The 26,421-nt window shown below is 42.0% G+C and overlaps 4 protein-coding genes and 1 long non-coding RNA gene across 6 annotated transcripts in view; 1 reads left to right on the top strand and 4 right to left on the bottom strand.

Annotated features, from left to right (window-relative positions):
* Positions 1–102: 102 nt before the first annotated feature.
* Positions 103–2,773, bottom strand: LOC306793993. Of its 2 annotated transcripts, XR_013772912.1 has the most exons (7): positions 2,679–2,773; positions 1,662–1,710; positions 1,366–1,404; positions 1,214–1,263; positions 896–936; positions 600–665; positions 103–200 (listed from the first exon to the last, which is right to left on the bottom strand). It is a non-coding gene; the product is annotated as an uncharacterized lncRNA (long non-coding RNA). The 2 variants fall into 2 exon arrangements; XR_013772911.1 differs by having other exon boundaries at positions 103–665.
* A 1,354-nt stretch (positions 2,774–4,127) lies between these two features.
* Positions 4,128–4,926, bottom strand: tcf24 (transcription factor 24; the record flags this gene model as incomplete). The annotated part of the gene is made up of 2 exons (XM_079292478.1): positions 4,486–4,926; positions 4,128–4,250 (listed from the first exon to the last, which is right to left on the bottom strand). Exons 1-2 carry the CDS (start codon positions 4,909–4,911, stop codon positions 4,128–4,130), a joined length of 549 nt encoding a protein of 182 aa, XP_079148604.1. The 5' UTR covers positions 4,912–4,926.
* Positions 4,927–6,924: 1,998 nt separating this feature from the next.
* On the bottom strand, positions 6,925–11,181 carry ppp1r42 (protein phosphatase 1, regulatory subunit 42; the record flags this gene model as incomplete). The annotated part of the gene is made up of 8 exons (XM_079292352.1): positions 6,925–6,940; positions 7,485–7,557; positions 7,729–7,866; positions 8,041–8,158; positions 9,763–9,879; positions 10,577–10,715; positions 10,810–10,976; positions 11,050–11,181. 8 exons carry the CDS (start codon positions 11,179–11,181, stop codon positions 6,925–6,927), a joined length of 900 nt encoding a protein of 299 aa, XP_079148478.1.
* Positions 11,182–14,567: 3,386 nt separating this feature from the next.
* Positions 14,568–19,230, bottom strand: cops5 (COP9 signalosome subunit 5). The gene is made up of 8 exons (XM_079292310.1): positions 18,966–19,230; positions 18,499–18,733; positions 17,675–17,803; positions 17,182–17,247; positions 16,849–16,934; positions 16,575–16,686; positions 15,702–15,850; positions 14,568–14,745 (listed from the first exon to the last, which is right to left on the bottom strand). Exons 1-8 carry the CDS (start codon positions 19,100–19,102, stop codon positions 14,655–14,657), a joined length of 1,005 nt encoding a protein of 334 aa, XP_079148436.1. The 5' UTR covers positions 19,103–19,230; the 3' UTR covers positions 14,568–14,654.
* A 790-nt stretch (positions 19,231–20,020) lies between these two features.
* cspp1a (centrosome and spindle pole associated protein 1a) overlaps positions 20,021–26,421 on the top strand; it is a gene marked incomplete at its 5' end in the record, with an annotated part of 10,560 nt that continues 4,159 nt past the window's right edge. Inside the window, 18 exons of the mRNA XM_079292351.1 lie at positions 20,021–20,096; positions 20,195–20,292; positions 20,404–20,484; positions 21,000–21,101; positions 21,216–21,568; positions 21,682–21,759; positions 22,359–22,643; positions 22,757–22,834; positions 23,326–23,411; positions 23,547–23,643; positions 23,759–23,816; positions 23,911–24,119; positions 24,212–24,336; positions 25,000–25,084; positions 25,247–25,415; positions 25,812–25,959; positions 26,062–26,208; positions 26,347–26,417. Coding sequence (XP_079148477.1) covers positions 20,021–20,096; positions 20,195–20,292; positions 20,404–20,484; positions 21,000–21,101; positions 21,216–21,568; positions 21,682–21,759; positions 22,359–22,643; positions 22,757–22,834; positions 23,326–23,411; positions 23,547–23,643; positions 23,759–23,816; positions 23,911–24,119; positions 24,212–24,336; positions 25,000–25,084; positions 25,247–25,415; positions 25,812–25,959; positions 26,062–26,208; positions 26,347–26,417 — 2,346 coding nt within the window. The remainder of the gene's footprint in view (positions 20,097–20,194; positions 20,293–20,403; positions 20,485–20,999; positions 21,102–21,215; positions 21,569–21,681; positions 21,760–22,358; positions 22,644–22,756; positions 22,835–23,325; positions 23,412–23,546; positions 23,644–23,758; positions 23,817–23,910; positions 24,120–24,211; positions 24,337–24,999; positions 25,085–25,246; positions 25,416–25,811; positions 25,960–26,061; positions 26,209–26,346; positions 26,418–26,421) is intronic.

Genomic DNA, 26,421 nt, shown 5'->3' with positions numbered 1-26,421 from the left:
GCATACACAGCCACCTTCAATTTAATGCAACTTGTATACTCTAACAAAAGATATGCAGGGAAACAATTTAAAAAAAAAAAGAAAAGGTCAAGTCAAGCCATCTTTCTTGAAGAAAAGTTTTATTACAAATAATGGCAAATAACTTCCAACTGCTCCAGCAACTCTATTTGACCATCTGGCAAGAGAATTGGCCCCATTACCTTTCAAAGAAATAAGAAAATGTGTAATTAGTATGAGTGATAAATCAGTGATTTGTGGCATCACAACTTTGTCTTTTAGTTCAGTCAAATGCAGATCATTGGGAAGGCATACCGACTGAAACTGAGGCTGCAGCTGGTAATTCAGTAGACACAATCTCACCATTCTATTGTCTGATGGGTAAACGGCAAATGTTCTCTCATCACTATTCCAGCTGCAGGACTTGCCAATACTCAATGCTTAGAAAATCATTGGAGACTTGGCACAGCCATGACTGACTTTTGCCACACAGTTAGTTTAGGAAACTTCAATAACCAGGTTTTTCAATAACCTATTTACAATACAACAATGTTGTCACAGTGGCATAAACACACAACACCAATACTGTAGCAAGAACTCACCTCCTGATCAGCACAGAATTTAAATACGGTGCATCTCCTGTGACCACAGCATGACTTCTGAAGCAGCTGAAGGGAAAAGGAAACTGGGTCTAAATAAACTTAAATTACTACACTATCCACATCAAATTTACACACGTAAACAAAAAACAGTCCTGACTTATTATACTGGTTTTTCAGTTAGTCACAGTTTCACCATCTTATTGTCTGATGGGTAAACGGCAAATGTGTTAAGTCATCACTATTCCAGCAGCAGGACTGACCTATACCATTAATAAGAACAGCACAACCAAGCTTACCTTACGGTCCACATCTGTAGGAGGCAGTGACTACTTCACATCTGTAACAGGAGGACACAGATTCTACTCATCATTTACAGTCCTTTCAAATCCCAATTTATTATTTGATCCTGTAACCTTAGTTCAACACTAAAAGGTGCTTGTTCATTACACAGAAACGAACAGTCCTGACTTATTATACTGGGGTTTCAGTTAGTCACAGTTTCACCATCTTATTGTCTGATGGGTAAACGGCAAATGTGTTAAGTCATCACTATTCCAGCAGCAGGACTGACCTATAGCATTATGTACAGCACAACCAATAATTACCACGCTTACCTTAAGGTCCACATGGTCTACATCTGTAGTAGGCAGTGGTGACTTCACATCTATAACAGGACACAGATTCTTCTCATCATTTACAGTCCTTTCAAAGCCAATTTTATTATTTGATCCTGTAATCTTGGTTAAACACTAAAAGATGCTCTTACCATATCAGGTTTGATAGATCTGACTTGCCATCTTCATATCTATGATAAACAAAAGCCATACATGTCAGAGAGTTTGTGCATATACAGTCTCTGGCTCAGTTACATTTGCTGTTCATTACACTCGTAAAAAAAAAAAAAAGTCCTGACTTATTATACTGGGTTTTCAGTTAATCACAGTTTCACCATCTTATTGTCTGATGGGTAAACGGCAAATGTGTTAAGTCATCACTATTCCAACAGCAGGACTGACCTACACCATTAATAAGAACAGCACAACCAAGAATTACCACGCTTACCTTAAGGTCCACATGGATCAGACTTGCCATCTTCATCTGCTGCGATGATCTATGATAAAGAAAAGCCATACATGTCAGAAAGTTGCATATGGTCTCAGTTATAGTTTATGTTCATGACAATGCTTGTAAAGTCTGTCACAGTAACTTAACCAGACCTCACTAATAATTACTCTAGGGAGCGCACCATTGATTTCCAGCTTGCACGAGTAAGATGTACTGAAGAAATTGTCGAGAGATGACTGATCACCCGAAGGTCAAAGGGCGCCTGCCTAACACAGCTTGGGAGCATGGCTAACGTCCTCCGGGTTCAACAGCAGGTCAGGACCTCTGCCATGACTTTACGTCCTCAGGGGGATCCACGAGGACTTTCCCCAGGGAGTTAATGGGAAGAGGGCAAGTCCCTGACCAGCCATACATAGTCAGGGCTGTAAAAAGCTTGAGTGACACCGAGGACGGTTCTCTTATTTGCAATTGTCTGAACGAATGATTAATTGCATTACTTTAGAGAGGAGAGCTGTCTATAGCTAGACCTCAAAACTGGTTTAGTAGTAGCGTTGGGAACACTGTAAATTACATTTCCAACGCATTTAAGTCACCGATTAGTAAGTTTAATTGCTGCAGGACTTGCCTGCACATACCGTTAGGATAAGAAACGTTTTACATGATGTATGCTAATAACAGCACAGCAGGCCCTGCACACGTCGACATCCAAATCCACGTGAGTTACATTTCACCGCTACGCTGCAAGACTAAATGGACTTGCAATGTCAAACTTGTATTAGTATTGGAGAAATATTATGCAACTTAATCGTAAGTTTGGTTTGTGCAACGATGACGACTCCTATGAGTAAACTGTTGAGCTGCGCGGTTTTCTCACACGTGGCAGAGCCATGAGCTAGCTAGCTGTTAGCTAACAAGCAATGGTCGGTTAACAGCTACTTGCGAATCCGCTTATACGACATGCAAATAACACAGCCAGCTGTGGACACTGGTAAAGTCATCGTATCACTGCCTTACCTTCGCAATGAAGACGAAACCTGCCGCAGACGTGAAGCGGCGCGGGGCTGCTGTCTGCTCATGGTTGTGTCGTGAAGGGAAGAGGTGGGACTTCCGGATCCGGCTTCTGTTAAACGCGCCTCGTAGGTCACGTGACTCAGTGCACAGCTGAGCAATGATTATGATGCAGTACCAGCCACTTCATATTTAGTTGTCATATCTAAGATACATTTACATTATCTGACATAGAGGCACCATGTTTGCGACGAATCACGGTGCGCAAATTCAATGCTTTATTTTCTTCAGCTCTGCAGATAAAACAGACACTCGTGGTCTCTATACATATTTGTATATCCACCTCCCTCATTTCCATCGAACTGCTATGCCATATACTGCCCTTTGTTTCCTCTTAAAGATGTTGTGATTTGCCAATGCATTTATCAATATTTTAAGAAGCTGCAACATAAAATCAAATCAATAAGTCAAAGTTAAGCAAACATCCCCTGAGTGAGTGTCAAAAAGATAACTTAATATCACCTTTGCTTGGCCTGAAATAATAAATTGTTAAAGCTTTAAATGTGAAGAGGCTAATATAGGCTACTTAATATTTACGCCTTTAATCTGTACAAATACCGGTAATTATTGTTTTCTTTCTTAAACACAGCGGCACTATAAACACAGCTGAAACTATACCGTACAATAGCTATATTTATTATCGTTTCGGCTCTCTAAAGTCAGACGTGTGCTGCAGATTCAGTCAGGTGCAGTCATTTTGCTGCAAATAATTAAATAATTAAACTCATCCTGGAATTCAAGCGAGCAGCTGCATATGATTGACTATTGTCACATAGAGCAACTTTGCGATCAGAACGACCTTAAATTGCCAGGAAATAGCTGAATAACAGGGCATAATAAATATAAATTAACACATTATGCCACGATAACCTCTATGTGGACTTCAAATAATATATATATTTTTCCGAACGACCAAAACACATTTTCTATAATCGGCAACACTTTAGCAGACTGGTCGTCTTTCACTTCAGTCATTTATTCACAAACACATTTACAACCATGCATGTAAAAATAAGAAGGAAGACGAGACGCGGAGAGTCTCCATTGTCGACTCCCTGACAGACCACTTCACATGACAGATGTTAAGTTATTCACGCATGCATTTAGTGCAAATGTTTCGACTGAAAGTGCACACCTCAAGCATGACGGGCTCGTTACCCCGTGGAAATATCATACCTGCGACATGTGCGGAACTGCACGGCGCTAGGCCAAAGAGGATTAGTCAAAATAACAACAAACATAATGTATGCGTTCTCAACATTTATACAACACAATTCACGTAATAAATTAATTTACAATGTTTTTTTTCCTATTTGTAGGGCTTTAGTGGAAGTGAAATCAGATCTACAGTCATGATGCCAAACAGCATGGCCTCGTGCCAATATGAAATACTAATTATTTAAGCCGAGCATGGGAGGTGGACGATGATGGGCCTTGGTTCTCGGACTCTGAAGGATTTGTGATGTTGAGGAACTGTCCGCTCGCTCCGACGTACAGTCTGGATCGCATGGGCCATTTCTGTAAAGACATTTCATTTGTTAGTTTAAAGGCCCAAATCACCCTCTGAGATAAGAGAAGTTCAGAGGATGATGTTGCATCCTTTGAAAATGTCTTACATCAACTCTGTAACTTTAAATCTTTTGCATTAGAGCAGTCACAATTTAATAAAAATACTGAATCATAATTGACAACAATAACAGATTAAGCTATAACATATCCCACCATTATTATTATTATGACTATTATTACTGACCTTCACTGGGTGCAGATAGCCATCACCTTTCAAAGAGTGTAACGCGTCTGTTTTTTTTGTGTTCTCTCCCTCCTCGCCTTCCTCTTGTAGTGTTCGAGTCAAATGGGCAATGTAGGTGGTGGCCAGTATCAACACGTCGAGTTTGGACAGCTTGGTGTCCGGCGGCACGGACGGCAAAGTCCTTTGTAGCTCCAGGAACGCGCTTCTAAGGGTTTGCACCCGGCTCCTCTCCCGCGCCGCGTTCGCCGCCGCCGGGCGTCCTCTGCCGCCGAGCCCGCCGGTCTGGAGCCCCCTGGCCCGCTGGAGTTCCCGACGAGGACCGTCCGGACTGGGACTGGAGCTCGGACTGGATGGAGGGCTGTCGTCCACCGCCGCCGCACCGGAGCAACTGCCGCCGTCCATTCGGAGCGTCTGTCTTCCGGCCATCGGGGTGCACTTCACAGACCTGAAGAATTACATCAGAAAACATCAAGTCACTTCTAGTTGTTGAACCTGGCCGTTACATTGTATTGAGATCAAGTTATGATTAACAAAACGACTTATTTATTATTATTGTCGTCTATACAGCATCCTCTGTTCTCCTACTTCTAAGTTAAGTTATTGCCTTTGCATTTATTTATGAATCCATAACTTAAGTTGTCTTGTGCAGTCAATTATTAAAAATATCTGCTGTCAAATTGCATGTTTCTTCCACTTCAACAGGCATTATTTAAGCTCATCCTCTAACAAACAACTTAAAAAAGCCAAATGAGAGAACACACAGCTGCCCAAAGTTGCACTAAACACATTCGAATGTGTGCTCATTCAGTGACATGCAGTGCAAATAGCCATCCGCTTCTGACATGGAGTTTACCTCTGGTATCTTTCAAAGGCGCTGTTTTGAAAAACGACATGAAGGCGATCCGAAGAGGGCTTCGATAAGACAGAGGTTTTGCTCTTCAGTGTAGAACAGTTCACGTCCAGCTTATCCTCATGAAGCGGCGCGTCTGCAGAAAAGGTGTCCTTGAACGCTCATCCAAACACTTCACCTGCGTGCGTAAAAGTCTCCCGAGCCTTTTAACTTATCGGGTACACAAACCCCCCCCCCCCCCCACCAAAGAAAGTATTTCACTCCAACGTAATTAATCACTCGCCTAATAACCCCTCGCAGTGAGTTCGGCTCTTTCCCTTTCCCCGAACTTATTTCTGTGTGAGGGCAGCAGCGGCTCGTTTTTAACGCCAGAGGCAGGACCCTCTACTCCTCTAACTCCCGATATGTGCCGTGCCACATCCCACTCTAATTGGCTGCGAACCCGACACTGTATTTTCTTTATGAGCCTATCATAAAGTGGCAACGGGGGAAGAAAGTCAAAATTACCTCAAAAAGGTGCTCGTCATGCTTTAGAAATAAGGGTTACACTCTTTTCAAAACGCTATTTGCAATACACCGTGAAGACAGGCTGACAAGTGTAAGGCGAGATGCAAAACATTTGACTAATTGCCGGGGTTTCTAGAATTGCAAGCTCATTGGAACAGCTAATAAATAAAAGTCCCGCAACGCAATCAACAGGCGGGCATTGAGGAAATTCTTGTGAGACTCCTAAATTAATCACTCTGATTCGCGAGGCTCCAAACGGAGATGTCGGCAAAATTAATGAAAGGAATTATTCATAACATGCATATATCCTCGGACTGTTCTGAATAAACATTGTTTTTGTAAGGATGGAGTAACAGCATATTGCTGCGGGCAAACTCATTATGAGGCGAAGGAAAGAAAGAAGGTTAAGTAAGCTTGTTTCCTTAATAACTCCGCATCCTTTCAGGGGTTGCACGCCCACGTGGTTCCTCCAAACATTTAGTAACAGCGATGATAATTAATACATCCGTATTGTTACTGTACTTGCGATAAAAGAGGAATGAGTCATTTATCACGATTCTTTGAATAGAAGCTTATGTTGTTAGCTTTAGATAATCATTTCGATTGCGCCACTCTGCATCTCCTGGTTCACTTATTTGATTAAATGCAGAAAAAAATGACACACACCACAGAAAATGCAGCACTGACTGGATATTATTTATATCCTCAGACCCCAAAAAAGGTAATTAGAAATAAACCAGCTGTGAGACTGAGGAAAAGAAATATGCACAAACCATTATTCATTGTTTCACTCTTTAATTCCTTCATTCATTTCTAACACTAGCAGATTATTTCCAGCCTATTCATTTGTGGAAATGTAGTTTTAAGAGACAGATGCAATCAAAAATATTTGCCGTAAAAAAAACAACAACCTAAAATCCATCAAAGATTACTGCAGTGTCTCTGAAGTGCCTGCAACTATGACATCATAAGTGAGTGACAGTGACTCTTCTGTCCTGTTAAATGTGTGAGCGTTACACCAGGCAGCAGCAGCTGGGTTCGTCCTGCATGGCTGGAGATTTTAGTGGACTGTTAGGTTTGTCTTAAGCATCCACATGACTGCAGATGGGTGATGAGGCAGCCACGTGAAGGAGATGTCCGCTCGCAGGAATCTTTCATTTGTGTGCCCTTTGATTTAAAAATAAAAAAAGAACAAGAATGATCAGATCATGGATCAGAAGATTCTTACTTTGTGGACTACAATTTATCGAAAGTTCAATAGGGATCGACAGCACTATTACAACACTGCTAATCAAGAGAACATGATCACAAAAATACCAAGTCATTTGTCAGGAAGGAAGAATGAGGGGAATTAAAACAACTAATACGGCTCAAAAATTAAACCAATCTAAAAAAAACATTTCTTCTTGATTTTGGGAGGAATTGCAAGATGGATTCTGTGGGACGAGTTCAAAGCTATTACCAGTCATGATTTGTACATTTCATCATGAGGTACACAAATTATGTATGACAGCCGGTTAACGTTGCTGGTTTAATATCCACAGTTGAGTAATTTAGTGAGTAATGAAATGGAGTAAGACAAAAATGTGCTCTCTCTCGCTCTCGTGTTAACTGCAGATGTGTGTGAACTGTGATTCTGCACCTGAGAGACTGCTGCACGTTGGCGTGGCTGTAGATGTAACCAGGACCTGGACCCTGACACGCGTTAAAGTCATCTGGAATACAGACAAAGTCTCAGTGGAACACAGCAGAGTCACACAAATGCAGATGTGTAAAAATCCAACCCAGCCCAATGAAGTGAAGAATGACAAATGTGAAAACAACAGAACAATCTTATGTGCAAAGATGTTACAGTAAATTGAAAAGAACAGAATTTAGTGACTGACTTGTTAAGGGAACGTGGATTAAGGATCCTGTCATCACATGTTTGTTGTTGTTCTTCTTCTTCTTGGCCTCTTTGGATGCTTTCCAGTTAATAAGGAACTGTCTGGTTGAATCATCAATTTCCCTGCCGTCCAGAACCTCTATACAAATAAATAAATAGATTAAACAAACATTTCATTTTAAAAGTGAAAGGTGTATATTTTCCCCTTTGTCATAAAGTGGCCCTGTTAATTATTAGCCTGGGCAAGTCAAAGAAATAAAGTGCATTTTCATATTAGGATGCCATTGAGAAAGAAAAATGAATAATAACTCACCCAAGCTATGGACCTCGGTTATTAGGCGGTCTCTGTACTTAGCTTTTTTACACACAGGATTTCCACCCAAATCCATTTGAAGCAGCTGAGGCCAATGGCTCAACACATCCTCTAACTCCTGAAAAAAGAAGAGGAACTTCCCCTATAACATGTTGTGTTTTCATTTCAACAACTAATACGTTCAAATGGCAACAGTGTGTCTCTGCAGCTGCAACTTCTTTCTTTTTTCAGCAAATATGATGCATATTTATAATCCCTAATCTGAGACAAACATCGGGGGAAAACTGTGAAAGACTTGGTATGTAGGTGAATGTTAATGTGAAGTACAAGGGCCAATGGAAAGTGCATAAACAACACATCCGTCTATTTTAATAAACAGTGTCGCCGGTGTCATGTAACTACAAGTTTTCTCCTGGGGCGGTGTGAGGCTGGCTCCTCCAGCGAGTTGCCTGCAGTTGTATGTTTATCTAAAGGCACATTAATCCAAGCCTGGAAATATGAATACTCTCTGGACACGCTCTGATTGTTCATTGCCTTCCTGTCTTGGCCAAAGCGCTTCCACTTTTCCAACCTCTTGCTGCAATCAGTTCAGAGGGGACCCCTGAGCACCGCGCGCTCCCAGGCTTTGATAAATGATCGTGTCAGGGCCGTCACTCAGAAGGCCCTCGCTGAAGAGCGGCCCAGCGCCAAATTGCCCCTCACGCGGGGGCGTGGAGCACAGCACAGGCTGGAGACTCGCTGTTGCTCGGCCGGCTCTCTTGCCTGGACTAATGATGGGCCCAGTTATGAACCTGCATTTGACCAGGGGCGTTCGATTCCCCACGTCCTCTCTGCCCTGCACACTGCTCACGGTCTCTGAAGATGCTCCCCATTTGTCACCCTAGCTTGACTGCCTGTCATAATCTATTTTAAAAATCCATAATGTTTCCTCTGGATTGCGAGCGAGCGGCGCAGAAGAAGGGATTGATCCTTCGGAGGGCTGTCTTTGCAGGATCAATAGTGGCAGACGGGTTGTATAAATTATAGGAGATATCTGCTAAAAAAAATGACACGTGTACAGCAATTATACCTGCATTACCGTTGTCAAAGGAAAATCATCTGTGTTAAAAGAAAGTAGCCTCAGCAATGTAGTCAGTTCTAAAGTGCTTTCGATGTGTCATGTTATATTCACCTTTTCAGTGAAAGCAGGTTATTCTTAAAGGACGTCAGTGAGGCTAAATCTTATCTCTGCCTCAGATGAATCTCCCATAAAGTCAAGAACTGGTGGTTTAAGGTATGAAATAGAGGATTCTGAGGCAGAGAGGAAAAATCAGCCTCCCAAGGAAAGAGAGTGCTTGTTTAAAGCTGTCAGCGAGAAACGTCTCGGGGGAATGGCTCGCTGATTTGTTGAATAATTCTGACCCTGAACGAGTCATGGAGACTGGGAACCCTATGGCGGGATTTGCAGGATTTGGTTCCTTAGAACCCTGTTCTCCATATCATTTCACACATCAGTGCAGAAAAGCTACGGAACAATGTTAATGTTGACCCGATTGACTAATAGCCGGTATATGTTGACTTTAATATACCATATCACGCACAGTTGCAGTGCTGTGGTGCTATTTGCTTTGACTTTATAGTGCACCGCACGCAGTCAGTTTCTACTTCACTGGAGGAAAAAGGTCTTGAATTAGTTTCACAGACATTTTTAGTGAAGTTTGGGGGGAAAAAAACTATATTTACCTCCATATTGCACAATCTATTGTCAGCCGCAGAAAAATGCTGGAGTTCCTTCAGCACTGTCAGGTCCCTGATTTCATCGATGTTGTTGTTATTGATATTCAGGACACAGAGAGATTCCTGTGGAACAAATTCAGGTTCAAGAGTTAATTTTACAGTTAATACAATGACAGAATCTTACAAATAAATATCACACATAAAGCCTCAGACAAATGCCAAACCAAAAAATAACTCAGTAAAAGTAAAAGTTTTGTACACTTTACAGTATTTTCTTTGCCCGTGATCCATTTAAATGAATCATTTAAACGTGATCTCTTCATATGCCTGAATTATTGGCATCATGTCCGAATCAGACTCTAGATAGTGCTGATGTTAAATATTCATCTGGGTTTGAAGTTGTGTAACGACACATTTATAAAAAGCTGGAACTCTTTAAATTTGAAAAGCAATTTCTTTAATTATCCAAACAAACAAGAAGCTGAGGCTTTTGGTGTGTTTATCCATGGCCTGGGCAGTAAACAAAGTAAACACACCTAACTGATTTGTCAGACCAGAGAGAGCAACAGAGGTCTCTTTGACATCATCAAACCCAGCACATTACTGCTTTTACATGGATTACTGGCCTCTGAGGAACCTGAGATCTTTTCAACTCAATGTGATAACCGACCAGGTTGATAAACCACGCATGAAAAGAGAAAAATAGGCTTTCCTCTGACCTTTTGATGACTTAAAACATATAATTTTAACTAAAGAGAGTGTGTATCTTCCTTTTCGCACATACTATCTCTGTACTGAATAGTGTAAAAGTAGGTCATACCGCCAGTGAGAGGAGAGACATTGGCGCAAGGAGCAACTTTTCACCCGGTGCCAGCCTCTGATTCTCCAGATGAAGCTCCTTGAGCTCACAGAGTGTCTCTAAGCCCTCCACCACAGCGATCCTGTTTCCACCCAGATACCTACAGAGCAGGAAAACCCACACACATGTTCAGACACACCGTAGACCTTCACCACAGCGCAGGACGACAATCGGTTACAAGTGTGTCCACTCACAGTTTGGAGAGCTTCTGCAGATTGGAGAGATTATCTATTTGAGTGATGTTATTGTTCTGCATATAAAGATGGGTGAGGTTGGAGGCGAAGCCGAGGTTGCAAATGTGTGTGATCTGATTATCGTACAGGTAAAGAACGGTGAGGTTTCTACACACGGAGAGATCCCCCTGAAAGTAGAATATAAAAGTGAGGCATATAAGAAGAAAAGCACATGATTATATCGTCAGCGTTGATACTCACAATGTCGTCAATGCTCTTGCTGAAAAAGTGGAGGTGGGTGAGTGTCTTGAGGTACTGTGCGAGGGAGAGGCCCCTTTTCTTTTTGAAGTGGTTTCTAGATTTAGCAATCAGATCTATGGTCAGGCGCACCATGGTGGCTCGTCACAGACGCCGCTTTAGAGAGGATCCAGCCGAGCGTTCAACCCCACAGCAGTGGCTGGAACTTTCAGAAAAAGGACAGAAAAAAGACCTTAGCGGGCAAACAATGCCCCTCAGAATAACCATGTGATAATGACACATTACTTCAGCATTTGTAATCCCAAATGACTTTAAATGGCCTAAAACCTGATTGTCAATTCACAGTTAGGGATAATTGATGTGAAAAAAAACACATCACTATTCTCCAGGACACTTGCTAAGAGGCCAAAGGTTGTGTGACCACTCAATTCATACTGATATTAGAATTCCCCTGGCAGACGAAGCAGAGCTTCTACGAGCCCACTTCCTTTCATTCAGTACTCAAGGGGCTTGTTTATCAGCTTGACCTGACATTGAGATATGACAATTTGCACTTTGATTTTTCTTAGCAAATAGGCTTCATTATTCGTCACCTCTCCTCACCTGCTAACGATACGACATTCAGTGTGTGTTGGTAAAACAGTGGAAGTGGAAGGCAGAGATGTGACGGCAGGTATTTTCCACACTTTGATCTCAAGGCCATAAGACCGACGTTACAGGAGACAAGAGGCACTGATCGATCGACCAGAGCTGATAGAAGCTAAAGGCTAACTGGACTTATACAATCCTGGGCCTCTCCTCTCCAGGGACTCGGGGACAGCAGTTTATCATCGTCAAAAAAGAAGGAAAGAAAGTGTGACACTCATAATAGCTGTCCGGGTGGAGCACGTGGAGCAGTAGGCCTTACGTAGGAAATATAATTTGATGGTGGACGGCGGTGAAGGGGTTAATAACACAGCTGGGGAGGACCCGGATGTTGTAGCTAGGTTAGTTAGCTAGCTAGATAGCTATGGCTAACTCACAGCTAGCTTAGGAGCCACCATAAACCATAGCATATTCTCTTACCAACTTTAGCACAACACTCCCACTTAATATGGCGAACTTGGAAATATGTAAATTATTAACTAAACGTTCCTACCTCTTTGACGTCTTCAGGGAGTTTAGCCAAACTGTTATAACTTGTACCGTTAAATGAACCGGGAGGCCGTTTTGTTTGTGACTATGTTGCTATGGAAACCACAGAAGCAACGCATTAGTCACGGAATTTGTCAGCGATGAAATCATTTTCTGTGACTTGATATGATTCATATTTTTGTTACGCCCAAACATCCATAACTGTTTTATCGCAGTTTTAGGGAAATACTAGTCGTTTCTAAACAGTACATTGTTTTAATTGCTATTTTTATTTTAATTGTAGCCAATACTTGCAAATACAATGCAGCGAATGGCCATAGATAAATTATCGTTTTGACAAAAGGGAGTGCCAAACTAAATCCTGCTTTATTATTCTGAAATCCAGTGATGGTTTTGAAAAAATAAAATGAATGTAAGAAAGTGGAATGTTAAAAATGATTTTACAGTGTGAGTAAGTAGCGACTTTTGGCCTCATCAGACACTAATAACACAACTCCCATCCACTGAAATGTTTACTTAAATGTGTGCTGTTTATGTTTTCTGCTAAGATGACATGTATCCAAGCTATCTTTCAAGACCACATACCAAATCAGGACCACAGCCCACTTCTCTCAGTGACCCCTGCAGTGTTAATCTATATCATGTCAAGACCTGGGTTTCCTGTAAGGGAGTGACTTGCCTCCACTTATGCAGGAGCACATGGCGGAGAGGAAGTGTAGCACCTCCAGCTTTCTGAGCGGGGATCAGCTTCTTCACACACACACACACACACACACACACACACACACACACACACACACACACACACACACACACACACACACACACACACACACACACACACACACACGATGGGGCCATGGTTGTGGGGTTAATTCCTCTGAGAGCCAAACTAAACACAACATCTCCAGATCTTAGTGGGGTCATTATATCTATAGGGCCTCAGTACTGTAGCTACCTCTAGCTATTAATCATGAGCCTTGTCAATCTGCTGCTCTCATATCAGTCATTGCCGGTTGTTGTTCACTCCTTTATTTTTGTGTGAAGGCATTCCTCTGCAATCTGGGAAATCTTTTTTTTATGTTAACGAGGAACATACTTTGGAATTAGAAAATTGCTAAATATTAAAAGAGTATGGTGAAATACACAAGTAATGGATTTTTGGCTGCCCACAATTTGACTTGATTAGAATTTACATACATTTTCCTATTCCACTTTAAGTCATGCATATAAATGTCCATCTGGTCATAATCATAATATTCATGTCTAACGAGTTCAATATGTTTCACTGATACTTACATCGCCATGGAAGACCAAACATTAGGTGAAACTATTTTAGAAGTGCATACTCTAAATACTTTCTCAGCACTGTGACAGTCATCCATGTAATACATTTAAATATCTGGCAAAAACACAAGCTATTCAGTGGAACGTGTGCAAAGAACCTTTTCACATTTCTAAATTACATTAAATATAATCTAATAAATTTCCTTTTCTAAATCTCTACACTGAACACCCTCCAATTTAGGACGTGGCCTAAATAACGGTAAAAGAAAATCATTATAAAAAGTGGTGCCAAAGCTCATGTGCATGAGAAAAAACAGACACCTCCACTGCCCCACTGGGATGGTCTCCTCTGCGATACATGACATAAAAAATATACATCTAGCCACTACAATAATGTGAAAAAAAGACATGACACAAACCCAGGCCAAAGCGGCTGCCCTTTAAAAAAAGGCAGACTTGGTGAGTGTCTGCTTCGACGGAGAGCAGACACGTTGGGTGAATAGACTCCAGTGTGTGCGGCTTCCGTTTCTGCGCTGCATCACTGCCACACCACGACCTGACGAGCTTGGCCACTACGCCCGAGTGTGTACCACCGAGAGCCAAACCGGGCTTCTGGGAGTGACTCCGCAGAGACGTCCCACACATTGCAGCCGATTCCCTTTGAGCCTATGCAGAAGCTCGAGTTTGTTGTTCCATTATGTAATGCTGTGACAGGCTACACTTGACTGACTGACTGGTGCTAGGTTAGGCTGTGCTTTAAATGCAACCATGGTGTGTGTTGAAATGTTGGGCTGCAGAAGAATACAGGGCCCCATGCACATGCAAAAGGATTTTCTAGTAACGGCCAAAGCATGAAGGGAAACAATGCGGCATTCAGAGCCCCACGTCTTAAGAACAGTGTACTATATTTACAAAGGACTGAATATGTGACGACCCCCTTATACACCAGTGCAAGTGTTTATGTTGCATAACATAGAGTCAAATATAATCATAGAATTGTTTTTGTATAGAATAACCACAGACAGCAGTTGTAATTTTATTTATTTTTAACTACTTCTAGGACACAATAAGCTCATTGAAAACCCCCCCCCCCCCCAAAAAAAAAATTTAAACTTAAACCAATAAGTGCGAGACATGCACAAGAAAACACTTCCAGGTAAAATCCAAATCAGCTCGTAGTTCAGGTTTTAATTGCCGGATGTGTTGATTTGATTGAAGAGTTTGTCCTTGATGACTTGGGACATCAGGCCATGAATTGCCTCGATGGTCGTCTTGCAGCTAAAACAAACCACAATGAAAAATGATGATTCGTTCAATTACCCCAGAAAAACAGACACAACATACAGATATGTATCTACACTGGTATTAGACTATCAAGGGCAATAACTAGTGAAGGGGTTGTTTGAAGTACTATGTCTCTATTTGTGTATCAGATATTACAGTAACTACTGTTAATAAACAGGTTAGTAGGTTCTATTTTGATGCTCTTTTGGTTGGTTTGAATCATAAACATATTTAATTAATCCATTATTATAAAATAATGGAAAAAATGTAATCGTGCTGCAGGTTTATATTTTTCTAGCTCTGTTTTGAGTCACACTACTTGTAAATAAAATTCCAAATGAACTACAGATCAAGAAATGTTTGCAATTAATTGAGTGACAACAGAAAATTAATTTGCAGCCATTTTGATAATCGGTGAATTGTTTGAATCATTCTTTGTTTTATATCATTGTCGACTGAATCTCTTCGGGTTTCGGAGAGTAATAATAATAAGATAAGATAATTGTCTCTTTGGAAAACTTTTCATCAATTAATTGAGAAAATAATCTGCAGCTTAAAATATGATGTTGGTTGCAACCCTGAATCCTAAAATTTGACAAAATTTTAATTGGCACAAATAAGTATATTACCAACTGTCCTTATCGGTGACAAATTGAAACAAAATATTTGTGGAAATCGGGTAAAAAAACAAAACATCTTCTACAAGATTAAAGTTATTGTTAACATAATATGAGGACAATAAAGTATCATCAACAAACCAATTGAGTTGGCAAATACTAAATATCACACAGTAATTAAATGAGTTAATGGTAATACTCTCAATCACTTTCTTTTTAGGATCTATAATATGTATTTAGCAAATGGGAAACACAGAAATTATAATAGGAATAATAGGAATAGGAAGTTCACATTTCAGTCTGCAGCCTTTTATTCCTGAGAAAACGATTTACCTATCTCGCGTTGCTTTGGCCAGTTTGTCCTCAGACTTCCTGTCATGTGTGTCCAACCCGAGCATGAAGCTGCCTCGGCCCAGCTGGGCCTCCGACTGCTCCAGCTTCTCCGACAGGTCGAACACCTGGCCTGTGGTGTAGTCCGAGTTCTGACCGTCCCAACACACACACACACACACACACACACAAACCAATTCATGCACAATTTGCCGACAAAAGGCGGATAACAGACTTTACACAAAGAAAGAGAATTTCGCAGAATGGCAACAAATCTGTGTAACAAGCTGGAGGAACACTTTGCGCGTTGTGCTGAATGAAGAGAAGCCGGGGAAAAGTTTGCTTAAGGCGAGGCCGTGTTTTGAGTGGAAAAGGTAATTAAAACACAATGACACGGGGGCCCCTGACTAGGGCGACAGTGTAGCAACTGACAAAGCCCGTCACCCAAGGAGCAGCTCGTCCTTGACATCTAGTCAATTCATCTTCATCCAGAATGCCAAAGAGCTCACTGTTTGGATAAGCCCGATGCCTATTTAGACTGTTTAGTCAAGCTCGGGACAGAGTGACTGCATCCACAATGGGAATTCACATTGAGGGGATTTCAATCTTTAGAATGAACTTGGGGGGTGAACCACGACAGCATCTGTATGACCGGAGTAGGGTCCAACTTCAATATTTATCTCCCATGTTTAAAAGTGTAAATTAAGCGCATTACTAAAATCAATAAGCAGCCACTCCTAGCTACTAAGCGGCAATAAATCATGACATCACAAACGGGTGACCGAACGTCTCAATGAGTTATAGTGTAATTATCAAACATAAATCACAATGTCAAACAATTAGCAGTCATTTCGTTTTTTGAAGTCGTCTACATACCGTGAGGAGACTTGAGGAACTTAAGGTATTGACCCAATACTTGTTCCAAAGGAGTTCCAGAAGCTTTCTGTCAAGGGAGGACTTAAAGTAAGTTACCTCCAAGGCGTAATACCTGAAAAACACAAAGCAAAAACATGAGCCACGTACAATACACAGTCATATTAAAAATACTGCAATCAATTTAGAAATTACAAAATAAAATTTACATGATGTATGTTAGAAGTACTTTTATCTTAAATATGGTGACAACACTGTGATATACATCAATACTCACTGTTTACAGTGAACACCAAAGTCTTCAATCTTGTTCAAGGGGATTGTTTGGTATTCTGAGGGTCCCTCATCAGGAGGTTTGTAGCCCTGAAGATCCAAAGAGGAAATGCTGAGAATTACCAACAAACTAAAAAAGCTTTTCTGGACTATACCCAGCTTATTATTACACAAATACAGAATCAAGTAATGCAACACAAAGGCAATTACAAGATCATGAATTCTAGTTTATATACAAACATGAGCAAAAACACACATGCAAATGAATCATCAACAGCAAATTGTTTTATCACTATTAGATGTATAGAAGTGCCGATGTATGCAGTCTTTGCTTTACCTTTGGGTAGGTCCTGAAGGCGCCAAGGTTGACTTTCCCTGCTGAAATAGTCCGAGTGGGGTCGATCTGTAGGAAGCAAGATACAGTAGAACAGGAAAACATAGTCAGGGGTCACACAAACCTCCAGGGACCACTCAAATCCGGCCACCAGGAGCCTTTCACCGAGGCTGTCGGTGTGCTGAAAACGCACACTTAATTATATGACGCCCATGGCATTGAAGCACTTCTAAACCAAATGAAGTGTAAAAGGCATATATGGTTGAAATAGCATAATAGTCATCAGTACTACATAGAAAACCTACAACCAATACATCAACCCCCCCCCCCCCCCTTTCTCTGTTACACTTACATTAACTTGTTTTTGTCATCGTTAGAAGGAAATGGTTTTACGTCCCTGAATACCTCGTGTGGTGCAATTAGAAATCACAGTGAACAAAGCGTTTGGCTTGACATTTAAAAAAAATGATTACCGGTACTATTTCCGGAGTCTCACCACAACGGCCACAAAAGGCTCCTGAAACTGCTGGTTCAGCATCTGAGTGCTGACATCTATGCCAGACAGCCAGCAGCCGTAGCCAGGGTGACTGTGGTACCAGCCAATCGCATTCTCCAGCCGGCCAACCTGAGGGAATAGAGATAGATGTCGGTTATTATTATTCAAGGCGTGAAATGCACCATTATACAAGAACAGCACAGACAATGGGGGAAATAAAGAAAGCGTGAAAATGTAGTTTAAAAAGTATTATTACTGACAGAAAGAGAATTAATGGTGTACTTTTAAACAACAGTATAGGATAATGCGGGGGAGATAGTGGTGGGATAAGGATAACATTCTACTTTCACCAGATATACAATTTAATATTGAAATATTGATAACTAATACAGATCAAGGTATCTTTTAAAACAAATCCCTCCAATACTACACAGTATTCCTGCTTGTTGCTTTGTAACAGTGCCTTTAATAGTGTAATACAACTAAGGATAATAAACCAATAGCTACCATAGTAGTAACTATCAACAAAAGTATATCATCTGATATATAGTGTCAATCACATCTGGGTATCAGCTTCAAAACTCACGTGGGTGTATGTCTCGTCCACATTTAAAAACATAAAAGAAGGTTTTCCTGAACAACTGAATGACATTTTTCTGTAAAGTCTCGAAATTATAAACATGGTTGCAATCAAATGCAACCACAAAAAGTGATGAACTATAAATCTAAATGATGGAACTGAACAGTAAGTCCGGTTCCTCCTCTCTCAATCACCAAATCTGTAATGAAAGCCACTTGTAATGCCCTATACCGAGTGTACCGACCTGTTTGGCGTTTTCAATGTAGGCGGCCATGTATTCATACGCCGCAGCCTGGGCGTTGACTCGAGTCTCCGTGCCCTCCACGGGCAGGGCAAAGCTGTCCATGATGATCATGGTTTCCCCGTCCACCTTCCCCAGCATGAGGCCCATCACCTCCAGGTTTCCCCCGGACCTGGCGTGCATCACCATCTTCAACAGGGCCAGGGCTGAGATCTTGCAGTACTTGAAATAGTGATGACTACGGGTCAAAGAAAAGACACATGTTCACTATCAGGTATACATTAGGGATAATACTAAGGAGTAAATACATGTAAACACCCCACACAGTTAATGCTAGCTATCGCTGTTGACAAATAAGCCAATGCTAGCTCGTAGCTATCAAGGAGTTTCTTTTAACAGTAACATACGACATCGAACATTTAGCTCAAGCATCACTTGGACTGGATATCACATGACTGTTTTGCACTTACTCCTTTGTCCATGGCTTAGCAGCGAGGATTTCTTGTTGTTGCTTTTTGTCATATTTGTAGATTTCGTCTATGCTCTGAACTTCCTGCATGCTGTTAGATAGCTCCCATGTTTTCTGAGCCGTGCTGGTCCCCGCCATGACGAATTATCTAAGCAAAAGACAAATCTAGTCTTAAAACCCCTATTTCTGCTCAGGTTAGCTGATTAATGTTGTATTTCTCCAATAGTTTGATCCCGTAACAGGGCTAAATGTCCACTTGGTCAGGGAGCCATGACAGTGAATGATACCAAGATACCAAAGTGTGATCGCGAGGACGTTTGTCATAATGTTACACAATTATGAAGTTAATATGATTGTATGACACACTATATTTTTTTAACAATTAAGTTGAACTATATACACAACCATGACATTCCAACCGAAGTGATTTAACTGTTTCTACCACTCATATTAAAGTAATATCACCCCTCTGCCAGAATACATGGTTTAGTCCAGGGAAGACTAGTTAACTGTCGAGGACTCACTGACATCTAGCGGCGCTTTTCAGAAAAGCAGATTCCCTGATGAAGGTTTCTGCTTTCAGCTCTTTGACACTGTACATAAAGTTAAGCATAAGGTATTTGACGAACCGACGTCAAATACCAAAGAAGCCAATGACACAAAAAGCCAATACTACAAAATAAAGAACTGATAGCATTTGATGGGTTATATGTATGTTTTCTGTGGCATTTCGTGTTAGCTAGGTCAATTAGCTTCTTCTAGGAGAACCGTGTGCATCGGGTTGCCTACAGCAACAATATGATACTTTGCACCTCGTTGACAGTCGAGACAAGAGAGCAGTTGTCCCTTTTCGGTCTGTGAAGGCAATTGATATGAATATGAAAAATACTTGTATATAATGGTATTATGTATGACTTCTATAGCCAGCGCGGAGTTTTGTAGATGAGCTTTGATGTAACGTTAATACATGGACGAAAGATGGGACGTTTTTCGAGCAGCATGAAGAGGAAACACCCAAAGATATAACGTTAGCTAGCTATCACTCAAGTGTGATACATGCAAATCAACCAACAAGGTGTGGATGTGCCTCCAGCATCAGCAGCACACAGGACATCGCCAAATCCAGACAGAGGTATTGTGCAAGTTTCTGTGTGATACTGAGCAGATTACACTCTTTAAGGACAGGTTTATGTCACACACTTTATGTGTTGTTTATTTGATACTTTCCAGGTTTATGTTTAAGTTTGCTGCTGGGAAATGACTATGAAAAGAAGAAGAAGAAACTTCAGCAGGAGCTTCAACTTGACTACAAACATCATGCTGCCAAGGTCTGATGATGGAATCATTTCATAGTGAAAATACATGTTTCATTACGTTGCCTCTCTGTTGCATTTTGCTGAGTAACCATCCTGTCCTATGTTTCCATGTTCTTCCTCCAGATAAAGGATCTGAAAACTGGTGAACCTCCAACACAACCCCATGGTCTCTCCTTACCTATTGATGAGAAGATATCGGTTCAGGTGTGTTTCTGTGTGCTTGGGTGGGTACTTTAATGAGAAAACATTTTTGCCTGTATATATATTTCCATAGCAGGAAACAGGTAACTCTCCATGATCATCAAAGTGGTACTTTACTCATTGGCATGACATAAATTGCTCACAACACAAATATAATTATACTGCAGTGCAGTGAATTGTTGATTGCTTTGTGTCTCATGGCAATTACTTTTGATTACAAGTGCTTGCCGGCCTGTTAAAGCTTATGCCGAGTGGCCTAATATATAAGGCATCAGCCTGCAAAGCTGAGGATCATACGTTTTGGTCCCACCTGGATCGTTACATTATTGACCATTATTGACCATTTTAGGTCATTTTCTTATTATGAATTAGACATCAACAGAGAAATGAATGAATGAAACAAGAAAAAAGGGAGGCGGTTACGAATAATATTACTATTAATAAGTCAGAAATATGTCGCTGGTGCCCTGTCTGAATGAGATGGCTGCTTCAGACGCATGACTTTGTTTCTCTCACAGGAAAAACTAAGAGAGGAGAGAAAAAAAGAATACAACCTCTTCCTACAAGAAAAAGATCAAATCGAAAGGTTTAAGAGGGGAACACCTCCTGTCACTTCAAAGGTAATGTGAATAATAAATAAATACATTGAAAGTTATTCAATTCTGCTTCCTCTTGTTTTTGTAATGTATAAAATAAATGCTTCTCATATTCCATTGTTTTTTCATCCCGGACAGGTTCGAGCTTCAGATGCTGTGTACATTTCTTCTCCAGCTTCTCCTCTGCCCATCCTCAACGTCCACAGAAACACACGCCCTCCTCCCAGGGAGCGCCCTGCATCCAGGAGAGATGCTGCCTCTCTGACTGAGGCAGAAGATAATGGAAAAAGCACAGGGACTTGGGGTCCAGGCCATCGGAGACGAAGGCGTTGGCATCTCCAAAGACCAAACAAGCCTTATAGCTCCGAGGAGGAGCCAATCACAGACAAGGAGGAAGAGTTGGAGTTCAGACACGGGAGGCGACAAGACAGACACACTCCAGAGCCAGAGTACAAAGAGGAGAGGAGAACCAGAGAACGCAGAGATAACAGGTGTTGTTTCTGTCGTATGATCTTGAGCTATTTCCGTCTGTTACATATAGACCACAGACAGAAGAGTAGATATGATGATGTAATATCTGTTGACTTGTTTGTCTCTATGGCAGAGCTCCTCTGGGCATGAAGAAGATGGAGGCACCTGGTGTTCGTGATCAGAACAACAATGAAAGGGGTTGGGAGTCAGAGTAAGCAACATTCATCTCTATGTACTGTTCTGGTGGACTGCAGCAATGAGGTTTGTAATGCTGAAACAGAATCATCGTAGATAGCAGAAGCATTCACATGCGGAGCTTAACAGCCAATAACATCTTCTTGGAAAGTGACATACATTTCCTCAATCATTACAATAATCTGATTTAATGAGCCAACACAGGGTAACTGCAACACAAGATCTGTACAGATCATTTCTGCTGTAATCAGTTATTGCTTTCCAGCACTTCTAATGCATGCCGTTGCCTTTCATTGTTGCCGTTTATGCCATTAAGTTGAGCCACACTCAGTAAGCTGTTAACGTGTGGAACGGGGATGGTGGGTGAGCCTTGGCCCAGCTCCAGGCAAACAATTACTCACCCCAGCTCTACCAGAGCAGCTGGATTGATTGGAGAATGAGGCTTCACCCCCCTGTCTCTGAGACCAAAAGCTCTGCAGGCAAACTACGAGGCAGCGTATGATGTAAAATGGAAGCTGGGTGTGTGTCAGATGGTAACTGATTGTTGTGTTCTTACCCGTAAACACTATCAGAAATTGGAGGGCTCTTGTGGAATGTCTGATTTTGTCCGTGCAGAAACACACGCCCTCCTCCCAGGGAGCGCCCTGCATCCAGGAGAGATGCTGCCTCTCTGACCGAGGCAGAAGATAATGGAAAAAGCACAGGGACTTGGGGTCCAGGCCATCGGAGACGAAGGCGTTGGCAACTTCGTGGACCAAAAGAGCCTCATAGCTCCGAGGAGGAGCCAATCACAGACAAGGAGGAAGAGTTGGAGTTCAGACACAGGAGGCGACAAGACAGACACACTCCAGAGCCAGAGTACAAAGAGGAGAGGAGAACCAGAGAACGCAGAGATAACAGGTGTTGTTTCTGTCGTATGATCTTGAGCTATTTCCGTCTGTTACATATAGACCACAGACAGAAGAGTAGATATGATGATGTAACATCTGTTGACTTGTTTGTCTCTATGGCAGAGCTCCTCATGGCATAAAGAAGATGGAGGCACCTGGTGTTCGTGATCAGAACAACAATGAAAGGGGTTGGGAGTCAGAGTAAGCAACATTCATCTCTATGTACTGTTCTGGTGGACTGCAGCAATGAGGTTTGTATGTGGAATCCAATAACATCCTCATACGAAGTCACATACATTTCCTCTGATTGAATGAGCCGACACAAGGTAACTGTAACACAAGACCCGGATAGCTCATTGCTGCGAAGTTATTGCTTTCCAGCACTTCTCGTGCATGCCGAACGGTGATGGAGGGTGAGCCTTGGCCCAGATCCAGGCAAACAATTACTCACACTAGCTATATAAGAGTAGCTGGATTGATTGGAGGATGAGGCTTCACCCCCCCCCCCCCCCCCCTGTCTCTGAGACCAGAAAGCTCTGCAGCTCTGCAAACTAAGAGGCAGCGTATGATGTAAAATGGTAGCTGGGTAGCTGAGTCAGACGGGAACTGATCGCTGTGCACTTACCCTTATATACTGTCAGTAATTGGATGACTCTTGTGGAGTGTCTGATGTTGTCTGTGTATCTGTGTAGTCTGCCAGACAGCATGAGGACAGCTGCAAGATCCAGACCTGCTACCAGCAAGGATATAGCCCAGTTTGCTACGGGACTGATGATTGGTAAACATACCGTTCTTATTGCATGGTGCTTTTGGACACTTGTGGGATTATTGGTGGATTTTGTCACTTGAAATACTTTTCTCAGCATCATAGGTGACAGCACTTGTTTGTTGATGGCTCTCTGTTGTCATGCAGGAGCAGTGGAAGATCAGACAGCCTCTCAGATGAGGAAAGAACAGTACAAGCAAGAGCTGCTGAAACAAATTGCTGAAAAGCAGAGAAACAAGATCAGGTGAGTTTTGATCCACCAACTAAATCATCATTTTCTAGAACTGTCTCAGCTGGCTCACATCCTTGTGAGTCACCAAAGCACAAAGGATGGGTGGATTTGTACATTTTGTCTTCAGGGAGAAGGAACTTGAGCTGAGGGTTGCCACCACTGGAGCCACAGACCCTGAGAAACAGGTAGAACACAATGACAAGAACAGGCTAAAAGAGTTTTTACACTCTATATATAACTATATATTACCGATTTAAGCAGTTTGGGTCTTTGAATCAGAGACGAGGTGTTTCACAAGAGGACACGGAACAGAGAGCCCCCCCAGGAAAGTCTCAGGTGGACCACAGTACATCTCTCAGTCAGCTGGCAGAGAAGACAGCGCCTGGATCCGGAACAAGAGCAGCACAAGGTGTCCCCTCGCTGGACTATTTTGACGAGGACTACCGCAGGAACTTCTCAAACATGCTAGGAGAAGTGGCCAACCCAAGGTAGCACACTGTTTCTTTGTGTTGCCATCGATGAATGATAATCACAACTCTGCTGTCAATTCACTGCAGTTTATGTGATTTAATTTGTTCAGGGTTGCTGGTGTTCCTCCTCCTGTTCCTCCCGCTGTAACTAATAACTACAAGACTCCATATGATGCCGCTTACTACTACTATGGGACCAGGAATCCGTTAGATCTGAATCTTCCTCACAATCCCAGTACAGTATTTTAACCATCTTCATGTTGTTTTAATTGTATTTTTGGTGACTGCATCTTAAGGTTCAATTCTCTGCGAGTTGTTTTTCATATTGTATTGAAATGAATGGAAAGCAGCGGCTTCTTGGAGGTGAAACAATGCAAGATGCTTTGGGAAAAGGTCAGTAGCAATGTAAAGTATGTATACTAAACTATTAGGATTAGTCATTCCTGTTTCTGGCGTCTTCAGAGTCGTAAAGTAGCTTGCGGTATCTGTCCGTTTGACCTTAGATGGGAGAGATTCACATCGGCTTAAATAAACTCCCTGACCTCACAGTAGAGAACGATTACCATTTATTATGGAGCCACTTCATCACCCTATCAATGGCCAAGAGGACTTGGCATAGCAATTCATAAATCTAATTTTACAGCAGAACCGAATTTATTGCTGAGGGGACATACAGTTTATTGGATATGAGTTCAGCAGATCCAGATGGATCTCACTTCATCCAGCGGGTGTGTTTGGTTACATTTATTTTCTTTCCATTTTAAGTTTGCAGCCAAATTCCGGCCCAGGTCTGAGCTCACCAAATAACGTAATGTTGGAACACGAATCCGTCAGACTGTGGCAGCAGATGGCTGTTTGTATTCATCATCTTGTATGTTTTTTGCATTTTCTTCATCAGATGGTCTGCCTGGAGGGATGCATCAGTCTGGGAACCACAGTCCTCCTCAAAGACCCCCTACCCACAGACCCAATGGTCACACTGAGTCAGTGTCCATTTTTGCAACAGTTTATTGATCCAGATGATGAATTCAATGTACACGATTTAAAACAATTTCAAAATTTGTGAAAACTGAAAATGAATTTGCAGAGTGTGAGAGCTTTTACGTAAGTAGATGGTCATGGAGACTTTTTCGTTTTTCCTCCAGAAGAGTGCCCTCAAGGCAAAATAACTGTGTGTCTGCCCCCTCGCTGTCGGCTCCGAGAGCAACTGAGCAGCACAGCGCGTCAGCCCTGGATGTCGGGGAGCTTTCTGCAGACCAGTCCAAGCAGAGGAGAGAGAAGGCACTAAGCCACCAGGAGGCACTCAGACAGCAGGTACGACATCAGATCGACAAGATATCATCTGATTTGCCAAGAGTGGAGCAATGAGCCCCGACTGTTTACAACACCTGGCTGCTACCCCATGCTTTCATATATTTCATAAATAACAACGAACGTCACAAATCAGTGATGACAGTTTGGAACCAAGGAGTACTTGGGGCAGTGTCTGTTCTCTCCCACCTTCCAGCTCTGGTAGCCAGACTGACATGCTCGTGATTGCTGTAACAGGCTGTTTCCTCCAGAGGAAACTCAGACATTTATTCATTTTAGGGACAGTTAGACCAGACCACGGTGCAGTTAGCATTTTCCCATGGGCAAAGAATTGTGTTGTAGCTGGACGATAAGACAAAGTGAATCAACTTTGAAACATCTTGCCTGCCTTGTGTCCAGATCACAGAAAGAGAGGAGCGTAAAAGAAGAGAGAAAGAAGAGAAGGAGCGATTTGATGCTAAGATAGAGGCCGAGATGATGGCGTACAACCCCTGGGGGAGAAGTGGAGGAGGTGCTTCAATTAAAGACGAAAAAGGCAACCTTGTTAGTAAGTTGGGTTTCACTTTCTCTTCCAATGAGATACTACATGTAATAAATAAATAGTAATACAGCTTGTTTTAGGTACGTGTAAATGTTTCCATGCCCTCAGGTGACTTGAAACAAATGCACAGGAACAACGAGGAGTCATGTCGGAATCCTGTGTCCAGGAAAAGTGGACAGACTCAAAGCTTTTTGATGACTGATGGAAACACTCCTGTAGATGAAGGCAGGGCTCCCCTTTCCCATCGACAATCAGGTAGTGTTCACTTTCTCTGAGTCCCTAACTGGCTCCTGTCATCCAGTGTATTTCGGTGCACTGGGCATTTGTGTGTGCACCTGCACACGTTGGTCTTTATTATAGATGGATTACTGTCTAGCTCACTTGTCATTGCAGGTTTCAAAGACAAGCGAAGTCCACAGCAGCTCCACATGCAGGAGAGATACAAAGAAGACCTGAAACAACAGGTAG

This window comes from Melanostigma gelatinosum (assembly GCF_949748355.1).
Source record: "Melanostigma gelatinosum genome assembly, chromosome: 20".
NCBI classification, from domain to species: domain Eukaryota; kingdom Metazoa; phylum Chordata; class Actinopteri; order Perciformes; family Zoarcidae; genus Melanostigma; species Melanostigma gelatinosum.
The sequence above is the reverse complement of the archived record's forward strand: the minus strand, read 5'-3'. Positions and strand labels throughout refer to the sequence as shown.

What these genes read in the sequence shown, in the direction of transcription:
- cops5 (XM_079292310.1), bottom strand. Translation starts at nt 19,102, where the DNA reads ATGGCGGGGACCAGCACGGCTCAGAAAACATGGGAGCTATCTAACAGC. An exon ending in AGCCTTTTGTGGCCGTTGTG is followed by an intron (nt 17,248 to 17,674) that starts GTGAGACTCCGG and finishes TGCTTCCTACAG; the next exon opens with ATCGACCCCACTCGGACTAT. An exon ending in TTTGGTGTTCACTGTAAACA is followed by an intron (nt 16,687 to 16,848) that starts GTGAGTATTGAT and finishes TGTGTTTTTCAG; the next exon opens with GTATTACGCCTTGGAGGTAA.